Here is a 19,168-nt window from a genome sequence, read left to right as displayed (position 1 = left end):
CATATGATCTAAATAAAACTGTCTTGCATGATTATTGGCACATTCAGGAAAAAAAAGCCTCAAGAACCCAGTGTGAGATTTGACATAAACCTACGTCACACACACACACACACACACACACACACACACACCGAGTAGTGTGGTGGTTAGCACGCTCGACTCACAATCGCGAGGGCCGGGTTCGAGTCCCGGTAAGCGGCGAGGCAAATGGGCAAGCCTCTTAATGTGAAGCCCCTGTTCACCTAACAGTATATAGGTACGAGATGTAACTCGAGGGGTTGTGGCCTCCCTTTCCCGGTGTGTGTTGTGTGTTGATGTGGTCTCAGTCCTACCCGAAGATCGGTCTATGAGCTCTGAGCTCGCTCCGTAATGGGGAAGACTGGCTGGGTGACCAGCAGACGACCGAGGTGAAAAAAAGAGGTGAAACACACACACACACACACACACACACACACACACACACACACACACACACACACACACACACACACACACACACACTTACGATTAACAATTTTTACTGACTATGAATATTCACCAATGAAATATACTGTATTGTAAATGCCCCGATGGTGAGCTGCTTTCTTTCAGCACCAAGTATGCTGGAGATTTGTACCTGAAAGACCACAAGGCGAACGTGCCACGGGTGTCTGTGCTACCGGCGCCTTGCAGCATTTTTGTGGTATTTGTGGTATTTGTGTGGTTAATAGATAGACCAAAACTTGTGAGGTCAAGCAGTCACTGAATTCACACTGGATACGATGAATACAGGCGGGCGTTACCGATGAGTATCTATTCATCAATATTCATTTTTGAAGGATGAGGAATAGCAGTGTGATGGATGGGGACTGCCATGTCTTGGGAGCTGGAGGAATGAGCAGGGTGGTTACTGGAAGTCTTCCTTGTGTCGAGTTCCTTTTAACGAGTGAAATACAGAATAACTTGTTTTTCTATTGGTAATGATCATAAAATTGTGATATTTTGTCACATAGGAAGTTTCGATCAAGAGAAACCACTGTTTGTGTCCCTCACGGCGTCAAATGAACGCCCGGAGTTGGTCGTTCCACTCCCTGGTAGAGGGCGCAGGGGAGTGCTGTCCAGCTGCCTGAGGTTACCAAACTTCAAAAGCAGAAGTGTTCCCTTCATCAGTGCTGGGAAACATGACAGTTTGTGATGAATTCACACAAAATTTGATGATGAAGTAATGAATAAAAAAGAGAAACAAAGACAAAGAATGCGGGCCTAAAGAAATCACTAGAAGTAAATCTACTTAATCTAAAATCGCGGTTAATTGATAAGTATTATGAATAAATGACTCCGACCTACTCTCTCTCTTGTCGTGTGTGTGAGTGTGTGTGTGTGTGTGTGTGTGTGTGTGTGTTTAGTGGTGTGGAAGGTGGTGGTTGGTGGTGGTTGAAGGCGGGTGCAGCCAGTGTGGTCTGTGGCCTTGCAGAGCAACACTGGAACATTCTCGATCTTCCAAGAGTCACAGTTACGTAGCTAGACAACAAGTATCACTGTGGTCCGCTGTACTACTTGACAGTGGTCTGCAGGACTGCTATCAGTACCAGAAGGAAGATGATGTTGCCGAGAGAAGAGTTAGTGTACGCACTCTGTCCGCCGTGCTGCATCGCCGCCGGATGCTCTCCTGCAGACAAAAACAGCTATATAGTGACGGCCAAGTTAGCAGTCGGCGGCCACTCACCTAGCCGTTATTACATCAGTCATTCCATTTTGTAATGAAAACAGATTTGAACATTTAAATCTATTGTAATCACACACACACACACACACACACACACACACACACACACACACACACACACACCAAGAATTAAGTATGGCACAAATTCTGAAAATACATATACGAGTTAAAATGCGAAAATCCCTCACATTTTAGAATCACATTAATATTACATAACTAAATGTAAAACTAATATCACTGATACGTACGAACGCTGAGCGACACCCGACCTTATCAACATCACTCAAACGACTGTATGAATGCTTAAATGGACGGATTAGCTGCCTCAGGTACACCGGAATTGTATGTCTAGCTTTATCATACATAGGCTTTGTTCAGCTTAACGAAGTGGCTTGCACAGGAGTGGGGGAGAGGCAGAGGTGGGAGGAAGAGGCAACACATGACTGGGGGGAAGGAAACTCTGAGAAGCTCATCATGGTAGCGATTATGATTACGGGAAAAGTGAACCAAGGGAGGGAGAGATGGCCGCAGTATATGGTGGAGGCCTCGCAGTATTGACCCACCGTTGAGATTCTCCCCTAAATTCGCTTTCAGGAGGAGATGAGTCTTCGTGAAAACCTTTGGCCGCGCTGTAATGACAAATGATGGAGCGTCCGAAGCGAACCCTCTAGTGGAGAACTCTTCAACTAGCAACATTTTTCCTCCACAACCCAGCAGCCTCTCATGAAGACGAGGCAGTGAAGGCTTCAATATGTTTACACTTGAAGTAATGACATAACAGCAAAAACAACAACAATAATGACAAAACACGACAAAAGAGACACGTACCATTTAGAACATGCACAGTGACGTTTGCTGGGGCGGCGTTAGATGGGCTGCAGTCGTAGTGGCCGGAATCAGAGCCTCTTGCCTTCTGGATGAGTAGAGTACTGGTGGTGAGGTCACCCTTCTCCAGGATTACTGTTACTCCGCCGCGGCTCGAGTCGTAACTGATTATCTGGAGGAAAAACCGAAAGATGAGAAATGATTATGATTAATACACCGTAATCAGAGAGAGAGAGAGAGAGAGAGAGAGAGAGAGAGAGAGAGAGAGAGAGCACCCTAGAGTCACAGGACCTATGGGTAAAGCGTTTCTGTTGAGCACCAATCATGCAACAGTACTATTGTCAGCGGGGCGGTGGTCTGTTATTGGTGACCCGCTGCCGTCCCTGCTCTCGCCGGCCCGTCCACTTTTGCTAATGTAAAATAACCATCATGGGTTTTATACTGCCGTGTTGTGCAGGTCCCGACATGTTATTACCGAGCATAAACTTCCTTAGTATATGTCCAAATGCACTTATGGTTTGTATCAACACAGCTCCTCGCAACAACGGCCGGGCACTCGGGCAAAAAAGAATTATATCAACTTGAGAAGGAAGGAAGGAACTCAGAAGTGAAGGAGGAAGTAAGAACGAGAAAGGAGAGGGAGGAAAGAAAATCATAATCAGGTAATGTTTCTGTGTGTTCTTAACCCATTCAGTACTGGGACTCATTTCTATCTTGAGTTTTGGGTTTGATTTATTGATATTAGGAAGGGTCTATGGAAGTCAAAAGATTAATGGTCAGAGTCTTCACTAGTTTAATCCCCACATAAGTTTTTGAAGCTGTATAAAATCACCAAATAGTAAAAAAAAAAAATAATATTAAACACGGCATGGAACTGAAGAGGTTAAGTACAACGAAGCATTGGAGGGGAAGACTGGAGGGTAAGAGGGAAGATTAAGAGAGATAAGACGAAAGATAAATGAAAGTAGAGCGTGAAATATACTACCAAAAACACTGGAAAAATAAAACTGAAAGGGATGCAAATAGAAATAGACACGAGAAAAATTAAAACGAGGGCGAGAGAAAGAGCGAGAAAGAGAGAGAGAAGAAGGAACAGAACAAGACAGGCAGAAGAGCTAATACGGCTGATGAAGTACCTTGTTGTTGTGGCTCCAGAAGATGAAGTCTGGCGGCTCTGGGCTGTACTCCACCAGGCAGGTCAGGTTGATGGTGGAGCCTGTGTTCACGTGCAGGTCAGGCCCGCCCAGTATATGTGTGTGAGGCTCTGAGGGCGGCCGGGGAATAAGAAACAATGTATGTACGGTGGAAAAAAAGAAATTAGTAAAAAGAGATAGAAAAAACTTTAATAAAAAAAATCAGCTATAACATGGATGCTCTTCCATATTTAAATGCGCTTGCGCACACACACACACACACACACACACACACACACACACACACACACACACACACACACACACACACACACACACACACACACACACACACACACACACACACACACACACACACACACACACACACACACACACACTCTCTCTCTCTCTCTCTCTCTCTCTCTCTCTCTCTAATTATTGTTACCTTGTAAATCACTATACTTTAGTTTCCCTTTGTCTGAGAGAGAGAGAGAGAGAGAGAGAGAGAGAGAGAGAGAGAGAGAGAGAGAGAGAGAGAGAGAGAGAGAGAGAGAGAGAGAGAGAATATCAAACACACACCTACCCACTTGCTATAAACACACACACATACACACATACTTTCTATCCTTACCTACGACTCTGAGACGAATGAAATGTGACATCGGGGGTGTAGTGGAGACCTGGCACTCGTACACGCCGGAGTCACGAGGCTGCGGGGGGAGAAAGGGCAGGCCGTGAGCACCGTGCCGGGAGGAGGAGAATAGGATACCAGGATGCTTCGATAACATTGGTGGTATTTTAGGGGGAATTGTAAAGGTCTGGCTGCGAGGTGGAGGTCGAAGGAACGAACGCTGAGGGGGAGGAAACATTGATCCAGATTTAGAGTTAAGGAGGTGACGGCGGGAAGGTGCAGGGATGATGGACGGCTTTGAGGAGACACAGCCACACAGGAGACTGGAGGGTCAGGAGGGAGAGTGAGGGGGACAGGCTGAAAAATGGAGGAAGTTAAGAAAGGTTCGCATTAGGAGGAGGTGAAGGAATGGGATCAATACAGCAGAAAGAAATCGGAAATTTTTAGGATACAGTAGAAATATATGACAACCTTTGCTCAAGTTAGTTTTTAAAAGAAGTACTCGTAAGACCCCGTTCATTTTAATTATCTATTGGGAAAATGAAGACAAAATTTCGTATAATCAACATATTCTATTTATCATAGTGAATAGTGAATAAATAGGCTAATGTTTTATTATAGTTATTTTCATATTGTCACATTATTCTTAAAACCTTGATTTAATGATGGAATATTCACCATATCTTTGAATTAACCGTGAAATGCTTACGTACGGAAACTTGAAACTTATAAGCAGGCTACACCAATTCCACTAAACTGATTCACTCATGCGGCAAATTATACACACGAGGGGAAGGGAACATAAACAGCTCACCGACATACGTGTGCTGCGGTGTGTAGAGTGTAGCCAGGCTATAGGTCATACCCAGACTGAGCTTATGGAGCATGTCATTAATATATTATCATTAAAACATTATTAGAATTCGCGGCAGCGTTCCCTGGTCTTGCAGTCTCTCATATCAATGGGCGATGACTTTCATTAATCGCCCCTGTCATTATGCATACATCTTGGTAAGCTATGGAACTCCCTGCCTTCTTCTGTATTTCTATCTTCTATACGACTTGACTTCTTTCAAGAGGGAGGTTTCAAGACATTTGTCCCTGTCTTCTGGCTAATTCTTTTCCAATCTTTTAGGGAACTTGCAGTTTAAGTGGGCCATTTTTAATATTTTGTTACCCTTAGCAAGTTTCCCTCTTGCATAAAGAAAAAAAGAACAATGTGTGGGGGCATCACCAAGCAGGCGATCGGGCGATGCAGTCCTCCAGGAGGACAGTGGTGGGGGACGGGAATTCCGAAGAAACCACACATGTAAAGCTGGTAGTTCAATATTTGGCGATGAACGATAATGTTTTACAGAATTACAACATAAAAATAATTCTTTAATGAAAGAGGCCACAACCCAATCAGAGAAATACTAAGGTGCACTGCAGGCAATCGGATGTTTAAGAGAGACGGTCAGGGGAAATATCGATAAGTGAGAGACGGGGTTTGTTCCAATGGGTGACAGACAGAAGAGGGAAGTGGCCGAGGGCTAGAGGTGGCAGGGGTTGAGTGCCTTTAAAAGCATTGATCATAACGCTCTAAGTTGTAGGGAAAGAGGTAAAGGAAGGCATGAATTCACAGTGGGATGGTAAAGTGCAGGAATAAATGAGGTGAAGGGAAGGAGGAAGCGGATGGGAACGTAGGGCTTTAAGGGGTTCATAATCATGCGCTGATTTGTGGGATGAAGGTTGGTGTTGCACGGCGGTCAGAATTACACTTCCATTCTTTCACTAAAGCTCACTCGGAAAGAAAAAGCTTCGAGAGTAAAACACAAAACTTAATGAAGAAATAGGCTTACTTATATGCTAAACATTAATGGCAATAAATGTATCGTAACTCGTCCCCAAAGTTGCTGAAACAGTTAATTAAAACATACCAAGTAAACAACGTACTAAGAATAATCTCTAAGACACTGATTGAAGAAAAAAAAGACTTAAACCTCACACAGCACTCTTGTATTAGCTTCGTAAAACCCGCAGCGAACCCAGTTTAACATTATGAAAAGATAAGGGAAACAATGAATGACGGTAAAGGCAAAGTGTAGAGATCAAAGAAGCCACTTAATTGCTACTTTAATTGTGCTCTGTTGCTTCTACCTATGGGGGTCGTCCTCTATACATGCACCATTCGTTTCCCTCAGGCGAGCGTTTATAGTTTCGTCACAAGATTAAGAAATAAAAATGCTCCCAATAACTAACAGGACGTAACAATCAATTGATCTTTTAAAAACTAGAAAATAAAGAAAAAAAAGAAGAAAAAGAAAAAGAGGAGTAAGAGAGAAGAGTACATAGTCATAAGTTTGGAACACATTTCTCTCTAAGCGCGTGGTGTGGTGGTACAGTGTGCCGTGGGGCATTTATCTCACACGACCACCGCAGAGATCTATGCGAGTTCCTCGTGCAAAGTTTACCCCTCCCCTCCACTGTCCTGCATCACCACTTGTGCTGCACAAGAGTCCAAGTGCTTCCCTCCCTCCCTCCCTTGCCTCGACTTACTGAGCATGCTACCCTCACCTGCACGTAGTTTATCTTGAGCAGCCAGTCGTCGGAGTCGTCCTCGTGCAGTGCCCGGAACCGCTGATCGGACGTGTAGGTGTAGCGGCCCACCGTCAGCAAATGTATGTCGCGATGCCGAACCCAAGACACCTGAGTCAGGAGAAAAAGTGCATGGCGATCAGGAATCAAGAAGATAGGAGTGTTGTCAATCCAACATTTGCCAACGGAAATATGTACAAAATAAGAATTATATATATATGTATATGTATATGTATATATATATATATATATATATATATATATATATATATATATATATATATATATATATATATATATATATATATATATATATATATATATATATATATATATATATATATATATATATATATATATATATATATATATATATATATATATATATATCAGTTGTGCAAAAGACAACTGGTGAGTGACAAAAGTTTCTTTAGGCAGGAGCATTTGGTTCCAGTGCAATGGTTGGTGCGTGGGAGGCTGGGTGGGGCTGGGAACCATGTTGTGGCTGTCACAGAGCCGTTGATATGAAATATTTTTGGAGCTGTTGATTAAAATTTCTATTATAGCAGTATTTGCGGAATGTTTTGGTTACATCGCCGCGGGCATGCTTTCCATTAGTGAGGAGATCAAAACTTTTATTGCTGAAGTGATGCATAACTTTTTTCTCTCTTTTCACCGCAACACTAAAATTACATGCGCTCGTGTCTTTTCTCTCGTTAAGTGATGAATATTGAATACGATGAATTTTACGAGGTCATATTTTCATTATTGCTTTCTGCTTGTATACATTCAACTGGAAAGAATTGCGTGTAATTTTAATAGTGCGTGGGCGTAGCAAGGCGAGAGGGAGTGGTGGCACTAAAAGCTGATAGGAACCCTGTGGAATGTTGATTTATGAGGCTGAGTGTTAGGAAGCAGTTTGTGAAGAAACATGATTCTATTCCCCGCACATCGTGACATTGCTTCTGTCTTTCGTGACGATGTGATAATGCGTCACTTGTAATGTGTGAAGAGGAGGCGCGAAGCTGTACATGTATAGTGCATGCCATTAGAGAGAGAGAGAGAGAGAGAGAGAAGAGAGAGAGAGAGAGAGAGAGAGAGAGAGAGAGAGAGAGAGAGAGAGAGAGAGAGAGAGAGAGAGAGAGAGAGAGAGAGAGAGAGAGAGAGAGTGTGTGTGTGTGTGTGTGTGTGTGTGTGTGTGTGTGTGTGTGTGTGTGTGTGTGTGTGTGTGTGTGTGTGTGTGTGTGTGTGTGTGTGTGTGTGTGTATGTGTGTGTATGTTACTTCAACTACTACTGTCAATGTTTCACCAATATCAGGGACAGTCATTAATCCCTTCAATACCGAGACACATTTTTACCTTGAGATTTGTGTACGATTAGACCATTTTATTGACATTATAGAGGTCAGAAGAGAAATGGCCAGAGTCTTCAATATTTCAATCCCTTACGTGAATTTCTGAAGCTGTATAAAGTCACCAAACAGTAACCAGAATGAATAAGGAAACGTGTCATGGTACTGAAGGGGTTAACACTACTAACAGAGGAGCGGTTGTTGCACATACCGTTTTGTTGTTGACGTTGTGCACGCGACAGTTGAGGATTGCCGTCTTGCCAGCCAGGGCAGTGACGTCCGCGGAGTGTGAGGGATCCAGCTGGGGTGGCGAGGGCGAGGGTAGTGTGGCGGAGCGGTACTGTAGGTGCTGCCCGCGGCCCTCCTGGACGTGGCCCTCCCCTCTCACACACAAAGGGGGAAAAAATAAGGAAATGTCAATAGCTACAACGGATGTCTTACTTGGGTAGTGTTCCTTTTTGTCTTTGGTTACATAATTATCTTATTTCATTTTAATTTTCTGCTGCAAACTTTCATTGAATCTGTGAAGGAGATAATGAAGTACATAATTTAATTTTCTGAAACTTTACTAGAAGACTGAGATTTTCCCTGCCACTTTTTACGCCTCGTTTACTTTAATTTAGGTTTAAAGTTTACGATGTTGTGCAAATATATTCTGCACTGTCCTCCGAGCTCTTTTGAAAACGTATTACAACAGAATATATCTTCGTGTACTGCGTCTACTACCCAAATGGCGAGCTTCTCTTTATGTAAATAAAAAAGAGTAATGCCACCCTTGATAGCAACAAAGTGGAGATGCAGGCGAGCATTTGTTAAGTCCAGGAACAAGGCGATGATTGTGGGGAGCAAGGCTAGACCAGCCCCGGGTTGGGGTGGAGAGAGAAGGAAGGGTGCCCGTCCTAACATGGGAAGATATGAAGGATGGTTGTGTGCCATATAAGGTACTATACGCTATGGATGAGAGAGAGAGAGAGAGAGAGAGAGAGAGAGAGAGAGAGAGAGAGAGAGAGAGAGAGAGAGAGAGAGAGAGAGAGAGAACGTAGTATAGTTATATATACACATTCCCAGCCAGACTGAATCCATCATAGAGGTCCTTTTGCGGCACCAGCGACCTCTAATCCCAGAGGCGTCAGTCACCAAGAGAGAGGAGACTAAAGATGACTCGGAAGAGCAGCTGTATAAACACACTGCCCTGGTCCGCCGCTCCACCCAGCAAAGGCTAAGTAGAGCTAATAAATTCATGCTACTCAGTGTTATTTTCTTTCAAATACGGAATGAAGCAATTCGTATTTTTAATGTTGAAATGGCCGCGGAATAAGTGAAATTTGTGCCAAGCTCTGAAACCAGCGGCCGGAAAGTCTAGCTGTGTTTGATGGCAAGGGACACACCGCCACGCACACCAGCAGGCAGGGAGGGGAGCGTCTTGGGCTGGTGCAGAGTGAGTGGCTGCAGCGAGGGATAAAACTCCGAGCTAAATGTTATGTATGCCAAGCTGTAGACTCTCATAAGCGCTCCTAGCGTGGACTTACGAAAGCGTTTGTTCAATTTCGTGGACGTTTGTCTGGCGTGTGGTTTTGCTGGTGGATAATTACACCCATAAAAATAACATATACACATAACGTATTGAAGGGACACACACACACACACACACACACACACACACACACACACACACACACACACACACACACTTACAATATAGTGGTGCATTAAAAAAAACTCTCGCTTCGTTAAAATTGCTATTACATCCAGCGAATGCAATTTACGGCATCCCCACATTATATTTCCATAACAACTACATTTCCTTCTTTTTTTCACCGTAACCTTGGCGCAATAACCAAAAGCCTATACACTATTTTTTCCATATATCGCTGATAGAACTGAACTCCATCAATAATCCTCTTCCTCTTCCTCCTCCTCCTCCTCTTCCTTTTCATCCCCTTTGGTCCCATCGCTTCACCTTCCTCATGCATATCCTACGCCTCTCATACCTCATACATTCCTCCTTCCTCCACCATGCTTCTTCTCTTCGCTACTCCTCTCTGACATGTGTACCTTCTTTTGACATACACTCCCACTTACTGCTTGTTCCTATAGTCAGTATTTCCCCCTTCGTTCCCCTTCATTCCATTACTGTAGCCTTGTATACTTCCTTCTCCTTTTCTGGTCTACACAGTATTTCCGTCTCCGCTTTGTCTCTAGTTTCTTTCCTTTTTCCTTCCATGACGTTCCCTGAGTCACACTTAGTAGTTTGTGGCGCTAACTTCCTCGGAGAGTGTGTCTGTAACTTCAAAAAACGAGGTTATCTTTTTCTTACGACGTCGAAGAGTTCGCCCGCTCAAACTGTCTCCATATCTGTCCTTCAGGTAACTAAGGTGCTCTCTCTCTCTCTCTCTCTCTCTCTCTCTCTCTCTCTCTCTCGCCTGGTACTATTCTTACTCTGGCTCTTCTATCTCTTCCTCTTCCTCTTCCTCCTTCCAGACCAGTGGCGCTTCCAATCTCGCTGGCTTTTTCAAGATTCCGAACGAAGCCTAGACGATATACTTGAAGCTACAAGATGCTACGGCGGCAAATTCTCGTTTTCCTTCCTGAGTCTCAGGGCTTTGTTTAGTTTCAGTAACTCTACAACAATTTTCGACCGTTGTATCATGTAATTCGTTTCTTTAATTCTAAGTATTTGCGTGATAAACACGTTTGTCTGGTAACGCAGAAAGAAAAGCCAGAGGGTCAAGGTTAAGCGGAAAGGATCCTTGCCATGGGCTTAGCAAGGAAATGAAAAGTGCCAATCATTTTGAGTGAAGGCTCAGCGAAGCCTGAAAATCTGGCACGTGGCCCGAAGTTCACCTGGGTCCCTCAAAAATGGTTAGGTTCGCTGAATATCTGGACCAACTTGAGCAGCTTACCCACAAAACAATATGTACCTCAGGCATCTCGTCGGTTCTCAATAAGCAACCAGTTTCGTACACAGTCATGAGCGATGGAATGTCCCGCTAAAGCAGTGGTCCATGGCGGCCACTCAAGTCTCTTCACATCATTAATCATGAAATACTCTATCGCTGCTACGGATATTTTGCTGTGAATGTCCCAGGACTGCATGAAAAAAAAAAAAAGAATACCACTGAAGATAAGTGAACTTGATGTCAATAGTATTATTTTCCTCACCGGGGAAGAGAGAGAGAGAGAGAGAGAGAGAGAGAGAGAGAGAGAGAGAGAGAGAGAGAGAGAGAGAGAGAGAGAGAGGGAGAGAGAGCATAGTTTAGCATATGTACTGGGACACATTTTCACCCGAGTTTGGGGTATGATTAGACGATTTTATTGACATTAGGAAGGGTTTATGGAGGTCAGAAGATTGATAGTCACATTCTTCACTATTTTAATCCTCACATAAGTTTGTGAAACTGTATAAAACAACCAAATGGTAAGCAGAATAAGTATGAAAATGTGTCATGATACTGAAGGGGTTAAGCTTCATGGCATCTTTGTCTGTATCATGCACACTTTAACAGGTTAATGTCGCAGTTTCCAGAATCTTCCGCGTCTTCTGACTAAACCCGAAAATAGACTGCCTGCTACAAAACTTCTCTCTTTGGGTTCTCACGAGGCGCTTCAACTTTCAAGGCACTCCGAGGATGAAACCTGATTCCGTCTTAAAATCTTTTGTCTTTCCTTTATCTGGTCATACTAACGAAAGAGTTCTACTTTTTGGGTTGCCTCCTGCTCGAAAAGAAGCGTCTCATCATAAAACTGAATCACACAAAACATTTAGAGATGAAATCAATCTCTTCAGTACTAGGATTTGTGTACGATTAGACCATTTTACTGATATTAGGAATGGTCTATGGGGGTCAGAAGATTAATGCCCAGAGTCTTCACTATTTCAATCCCCTCATAAGTTTCTGAAGCTGTACAGAATCACCAAATAGTAAGCAGAATGAATATGGAAACGCGTCATGGTACTCAAGGTTGCGTACTGTATTTGTTTCTTTCACTCACATCCTAAGGAGCTCCGCGGCATGTATGGGAAAAAAGCGGCAAATATCACGATAATGTAAATATTCTTCCTTTATCCAAAGCACGCGCCATCATGTATACAGTACGTACACTGTAGGCGTGGGAGACACAATGCACTGTGCGTTCATATAACACAGAAAACTTGCTGACAATGAGGCGAGCTGTAAATCTTAGACACAAATGGATCAGCTGTTAAAGATACATTCTGGTTTCAAAATTCATTCAAGAAAGTGATGATAAAGATACTAACATAAATCATGACGTTTGTCATGAAATTAGGAAAACATATTGGCTTCACATACACACACACACACACACACACACACACACACACACACACACACACACACACCGCCCGTCCTCCGTATTGTACCACAAATGCAGTTGATGAACTACTGCCACGCACACTTGTTTTCCTTCTACTTTGTGTCTTTCAGGCCAAGAGTTCAGCACAAAGCAGCGACAGAATTAGGCCCTCTGCTGAAGGCTGCAAGTTACTGGTGCAAGGCTCTGTGCCAAACTCTCTGGTCAGATTTCTCCTTGCTCTTCTCACCGCCGAGGGGAACCTAAAGCTGTGGGACCTCGCCCCAAGGCCAGGAGGCTTATAACAACAAGGAGAAGAAATACAACCTGGAAATGTGAGCTCCAGAGAGGAGGAAAAACGCCTGTTTTCTCGTATTACGGAAATGAGTCGCTCCGATGAAATGTGTTCGCGGAACTCTAGATTAGGTCACATAAAACTTTACTTTTATAATGTGGAAGGCAGTTCAGTCTGGTGTAAAATAGTTATATCAAGCAACAATTATATGAGAAAGCCCTATTATTACGTTACATCACACACGTCATCCACCCGAGTCAGTCATTCGCCTTACCTGTACAAAAGAGGATGAAAAGGACACACGTGAATGCCGCCATTTCATGTTTCACGTGCTTATGTATGACGGGCGGTATGTGCCGAGGAGAGGGTGGCGGGCCGGGCAGGGCACTGGGGCCTCCCACGCCCTCCTCTTGCTCCCCCATCACCCACCAACTCACTTTTCTTGTCTCTCCTGTTTTCTTCCAAAACATTTTCCAACATTCCTGACGGCTGTCTACATTGTTACACACATGCTTGCTTGCTTCACACTGACTACTGAAATATGATTGCAATATCGAAATTTTCACTATTGTCACTTATGAATTACTCGTTCTTCGGGTTATTATTGCCTTCATTAGTTTCTATTCAACGAAAAGTTGTTATATCAATCAATATAATTTAATAATTGACGGTGATTTCAAGAATGTACGATGGTCATTTCACTCTTAACAGCACAAGCATGTGCATGTGTGTACAGCCTTTATATTTACCCATAAAACTTGTCGAAACCTCGCTGCAACAAAGTGTTTAAACTTGGAAACGCATTCCTTTTAATGCACAAAGGCTTCACAGTTATTTCCCAGTGGTGTGTGAGAGTGGGCAGTCTCAGAGAGCCACACACACCTGGCGGGTCCCAGCTCCGCGTCACCTTCACCGCAGGCACGGTCCGGGAGGCTGCTTTGCTCTGCTCCAGGCCAAGCTTCCTGAAACAACAGAAAATGAGTTGGATTTTTCTAGACAACCACCACCAAAATGCACTGTGCTTTGTAGACAAAAGCCTTTCAATGGGTAATGCATTACATTTCACAATACTGGCCCTGTGGTCTTGCACGTCTAACATTCCTGTGAGAAGCCTGCAACAATTTGTAATCCGCACACTCGTTATGAAATAAGCTCGCCTGCATCAGATAAATACAAAAAACTAGTGGCCTAGAAATCCTCAGGGGATGATTTTTTTAAAGCTTGACCGCAAAATAATGCAGTTTAGCAAATCATACACATTGCGCATTCCTAATTGCAATTCAACCGATTGTAAGCCACGGTAACATTTTACTTTGAAGAAATCCTCCACAGTTATATAAAAATCAAGAAAGTCGTTCACATTTCCGAGCAACTGAGAATGTTTTTGGGTCCGTCAAGAGCAATTCATTAAAGATACATTCACGTCATTAAAAGAAAATATCTACATGGCTTTCAAAGACGCGTGTTCAAAAAGTATTTCGATTGTTGCTGCAATTACTGTTACATAAGGCACACAAAAACTAATTAGCCTGTTATATTACGGCCTGAGGCTGTGCGTCTCCTGACAGGCAGATCACGACCCAGTAATCTATACTCTCATGGCGTGATGTTATTGGTTCACCAGGGTTATCTTTTTTCCTCAAGCTGTTTTCACCAAGTCTTGGCATTATTGTGGTGCGCTGGACAGAATCAGAGTCGTGGGAGTAAAGTTTTGGGTACGTTTCACTATCACGGTTCCTGATAATGATTCGGGGGACGCGGAGGGAGGGAAGGAAATGCTCACCACGCTTGACTCCGCTGGTGGCGTCTATCCTTTGCCCTACACTGTTCTCGGCTCTGTCAACACCACTCTGGTACAACTTCCCCGCCATAATCGACTACTTCATCTTTCGTTCTTCCTCCTGTTTATTTACTTTATATTTCTTTCTCTCGCCACGTTGGCTCTTACTCCGTCTATTAGTTGACTCAGAAGCAGTTTGACTTCCTCTGTTGCTTCTCTTCCTTTAATTAATAAGTCTCCCATAAGCAACTGTTACTACGTCTCTATATATAGAGCTTCGTCTGTCCTTACGGTACAGCTTCCCAAACCTTACACCAAACCTTGACTTGTTTGTCCGGTAGGACTCCTTCTCCCACATAACACTGGAAGGTGATGAATCTAATATGCAGAAATCTGAGATACGAGATAACCACCTTTAAATTTCCGAGGAGGGGAAGGCGTACCAAAGAGAAGGTAAATTACTTGACCACTTAATGAAAACTGCTCATTCGTACCATGATGAGAAGCTTGTTTTTTGTTAGCCACAGTGATCACATTTCATTGTTGGGAAGCGTTCTCTCTCTCTTTCTCTCTCTCTCTCTCTCTCTCTCTCTCTCTCTCTCTCTCTCTCTCTCTCTCTCTCATTCTCTCTCTGTCTGTGTGTGTGTGTGTGTGTGTGTGTGTGTGTGTGTGTGTGTGTGCGCGCGTTGTGCAGCTACTCTGCCTTAAAGATTCTAATAAAACTTGACAAAAAAAAGTAGTTGCAATTTCGAGTTTTAACATGAATTGATCCCATCTGAACTGTTCCTCTCCAGTGCCCCGGTGAGGATGATACTCACTCAAAAAAACAGCGGAGGTGAGAAAGTTCCTTGCGTACACAGGAGGCGGGAGAACTCACGAGGGGGGGAAATCAATGACGACTCGCAAAGATCCTCACAGCACACCCACACCAGCCCCACACTAGCAGCCTCCCGCCCCACACACACACGCACACACACACACACATGCGGTGATGGCTCAGGTGAGTTGGCGATAAAACAACTTGAGTATAAACTAACTTAAAAAAAAAAAAAACATGGGAAATTCACTTAAAGCACATAACTTTCACCAATATATTTTTGTACTTGAAAGTTGAGTTTTATCGTCTCCCAAAGTTTTGGTGGTGCGCAACGACGGAATGCCGAACTACACACCTTACTCCTTGTGTGTGTGTGTGTGTGTGTGTGTGTGTGTGTGTGTGTGTACCTAGTTGTATATTACAGGATTCCGGCGGGGCTCATAGTGACCTGTCTCCATATCTACATTTATCGCAACTTTTCCTTAAATTTGTGCACACTTTCTGCTGTTACAATCTCTTCACTCAATCCATTCCAGATGTCCACCGTCCTATGTGGAAAACTGAACTTCTTAATGAGAGAGAGAGAGAGAGAGAGAGAGAGAGAGAGAGAGAGAGAGAGAGAGAGAGAGTATAGGGGGAAGGGGAGCGCTTCCCGTAGGATCAATTACACTCTTAAGCTCTTACTTCCTACTGGCCGGGCCGAGGACGAGAGGGGAGCAGCGCTGTCACCACCACCACCACCACCACCTCTACCACCGCTTCCACCACCAACACTAGCAATATCCAAGCCATCACAGCCATCACTAACACCAACGCAGAAACGTTGATACCACCAACACCATTACCATGCAGACCACCTCCACTAGCACTCTCGATACACAATCACCAGGTTCCACACCACCGTCACCATCACAGTCAGGGATGTACAGCCACCACAGCATCAGGTTCTGGCTGGAATCTCAAATTTTAGGACCTTCATCTCGCTCGGCATCGCTTTGAAGACCAGCCCAGTGTAAGCGACATCCATACATTACAGCGCAGTCTTAAATGTTTAGTGAATTAATGAACACATCGTAACACTCTTTCAGAAATGGGAATGACATGACGATGAATTAAATAGTTACGCAAAGACGCTTGAAATCAACGTTGCGCAATCTTTACCGTGCGTACTGTACAAAGAATACAACACAGTTAATAAACATAACACGTTACTTGTTGTTAGGAAGGTTAAACTAATTCCTATGACGCTGGTGGAAGTTATTTCACCGCCATTAACCTTTGAGGCAGTTTACAACCTGGTGAGCTGCCATAAATACGGTCTATTCTATTTAATGAGTTTGAGTAAAATCTTGCAATAATAACGAAGAAAATAAATTAGCTTTTTCTGAGAACATTTCATCCACACCTGGCAATGCACACATAGTTTTGTGATAATGTAACGAAACTTAATGAGTGAATCTATACAGCTGGGTTAATTTTCCTCGCCACGACCATTGCAACAAGCGGCAACAGCTTTCATAAACATCCATGACCAAATTTTCAGCAAAGCTGAAGTGATTCTGTTCCCTCAGTGAGAGGGGAATTGAGGCTCTACCATCCAGCTCCCCTTGCTGCCCAACACCTCAGCGACAACACAATCTGGCGGTCCACACAAGTCTCCCCTTTAAGAGAACAGCCCCATTTACCAGCGGACTCACGCCCTTGTGGGTGGCCCGGGATCTACCTCAGTATCTCTTGCGTTTAGTGGCTGCCGGACCCAAGGGGAGCGCCTCAGGACCGAGGAAGGATGGAGCAAATACTCTGAAATGTGATGGCTATTACTCTTTTGTTAGTGTTTTTATGACTATCTTCAGTGTCACTTAAGCTTGTAAACAATTTATCACTTACCCTCTATTGTTTCATTCTTGACTTTAAGCAAATATCTTCAATTTCATCACTTGCCAAATTGCCCTCTTCTCATTCTCAGGCTGACCATCGTAAAGATTAGCAGGTAACACATGGCTTTAAATCAAGAAGTGTGTGTGTGTGTGTGTGTGTGTGTGTGTGTGTGTGTGTGTGTGTGTGTGTGTGTGTGTGTGTGTGTGTGTACTAATTTTTCTACCGGTACGCCATAAGACATTAATTGTCACCCTAGTGATTAAATTCAGGCGGGATTATCTCAGCGGCGGCGCGTCCCATCCGCTGCAATAACCGTCCGTCACCGTCGCCGGGTAGTCATTTCTCCTCCAAAACGGTCACTCGTGATTTAACTCAGTTTGTTCTGCGCCTCGTGATGTTCCTTTACTTCACGGCTGGCAACCTTGCTATGAAATATACCACTAGCATATAATGGCAGGCGGATACGTGCAGTCCTGCCAGATCTCGGCGTGTCTGGTGGGGTACTATCCGCTGTGGGGGTGGCGTGCTCGCTAAAGGCTACACTGATGTTGGAGTATTCGACTCACTCTATTCCTGAAATTATCTGCAGCCTTATATGACTGAAAAAGTCCCGGTCACACACAATAATAAATGCAAATACAATAAAAAGAAAAAAAAAAATGTCTAGATCATCCAAGAGAAAATTATTTCACCGTCAACGCAATACTGTCCCCCGTTACACACACACACACACACACACACACACACAGCACAATAACTGGCTATTCTCTTATTCTCAAGCATGTTGTATTTCCAGAGCGCCCTGCCTTTACTATCGAGTGGTGCAAGTCAAAGTAATGCACATCATTTCACAAGATCATAACAGCTGCTCTCGTGCTTCGTCAGTTGTACAGTATGCATTGGTTGTTGTGATAATCTATACTTCATGTTTATTACTTTATAGGTTATCAAGCCTGAAAGTATTCTCGGCGAAATGTTATTCATTGACGTGGATTGGTCTCGGTTTAAGGTATATTCGAAGATACTAAAGCTAGTAATCTTAGAGACTGAGAATAAATAAGATGGATTTGATCAGGTCATTCGCTGCTGTGCTTGGGGAGGACAGGGTTGGGAGTAGAGGTTGTCAGAGAGTACCTACCTGGACGCACGTAAAGGGAGTGATCCTCTCCGTCAACTAATATATAAAACTGCAGGTTTCACTTATCTATATGCATACTGCTGTTATAACGAAAATACTGAATGAAAATGAAAACAAAGTGTTGCACAACATGAATAACAGTGGTAAGGCTGTATTCCATAACTTGAATGTAACATGAATTCTTGAAAAGGTATGTAGTTTGAAAATTAAAAGTTAAGAGCATAAGTGTGTATGATATGAATAAGTTCTTTTAAATATTTAGTGTTTCATATGATACTTAAAAGATACACTTCAAAATCTCTGCACTTTCGGTGTGGTAAAGACCACACAGTCCGTGGTGAACGCAGTACTTGCCAGTCAGGGTGCAGGAAGCGTTTCACACCTTGCGGCGCCCGCCTGTGATGAGAGGACAAATAGATACAAGCGCGCACTACACGAGGTTGTGTGACGAGCGAGGGTGAGGTATGTCTTGCTTCAGTCTCAGCACATGAGGTATTGTTCCAACACCAACAAGTAAGTGCATGTCTGAGGTGCCAATTTCTCTCTTTGGTCTATTTTGCTGCAATAACAACACGGGTCGCAGACACAGAGAAATACCACCAGTAACCACACGACAAGGAAACGAGTCACACTTCACGAGAACCTCATACACAACTTGACTCACCGCCGTCTCGCTCACGACTGTCTGCTGGACCAACGTAACGCTCGTGTAGGCTTGCT

At 43.6% G+C, this 19,168-nt stretch overlaps 1 protein-coding gene across 2 annotated transcripts; it reads right to left on the bottom strand.

Annotated features, from left to right (window-relative positions):
- Nucleotides 1–412: 412 nt before the first annotated feature.
- On the bottom strand, nt 413–19,124 carry LOC123520787 (zwei Ig domain protein zig-8-like). Of its 2 annotated transcripts, XM_045283380.1 has the most exons (9): nt 18,803–19,124; nt 13,585–13,797; nt 13,110–13,369; nt 8,438–8,607; nt 6,854–6,985; nt 4,298–4,376; nt 3,667–3,794; nt 2,534–2,702; nt 413–1,648 (listed from the first exon to the last, which is right to left on the bottom strand). In XM_045283380.1, the coding sequence occupies exons 3-9, from the start codon at nt 13,303–13,305 to the stop codon at nt 1,533–1,535; spliced, it is 990 nt and encodes a 329-aa protein (XP_045139315.1). In that variant the 5' UTR covers nt 13,306–13,369; nt 13,585–13,797; nt 18,803–19,124; the 3' UTR covers nt 413–1,532. The 2 variants fall into 2 exon arrangements, with proteins under 2 accessions (XP_045139315.1, XP_045139314.1); XM_045283379.1 differs by having other exon boundaries at nt 13,110–13,797.
- Nucleotides 19,125–19,168: the final 44 nt, after the last annotated feature.

The sequence above is a fragment of the Portunus trituberculatus genome, chromosome 47 (assembly GCF_017591435.1).
Source record: "Portunus trituberculatus isolate SZX2019 chromosome 47, ASM1759143v1, whole genome shotgun sequence".
In the NCBI taxonomy this organism is placed as follows: Eukaryota; Metazoa; Arthropoda; class Malacostraca; order Decapoda; family Portunidae; genus Portunus; species Portunus trituberculatus.
Note: the sequence above shows the minus strand (reverse complement) of the source record. Positions and strands in the feature narration are given on the sequence as shown.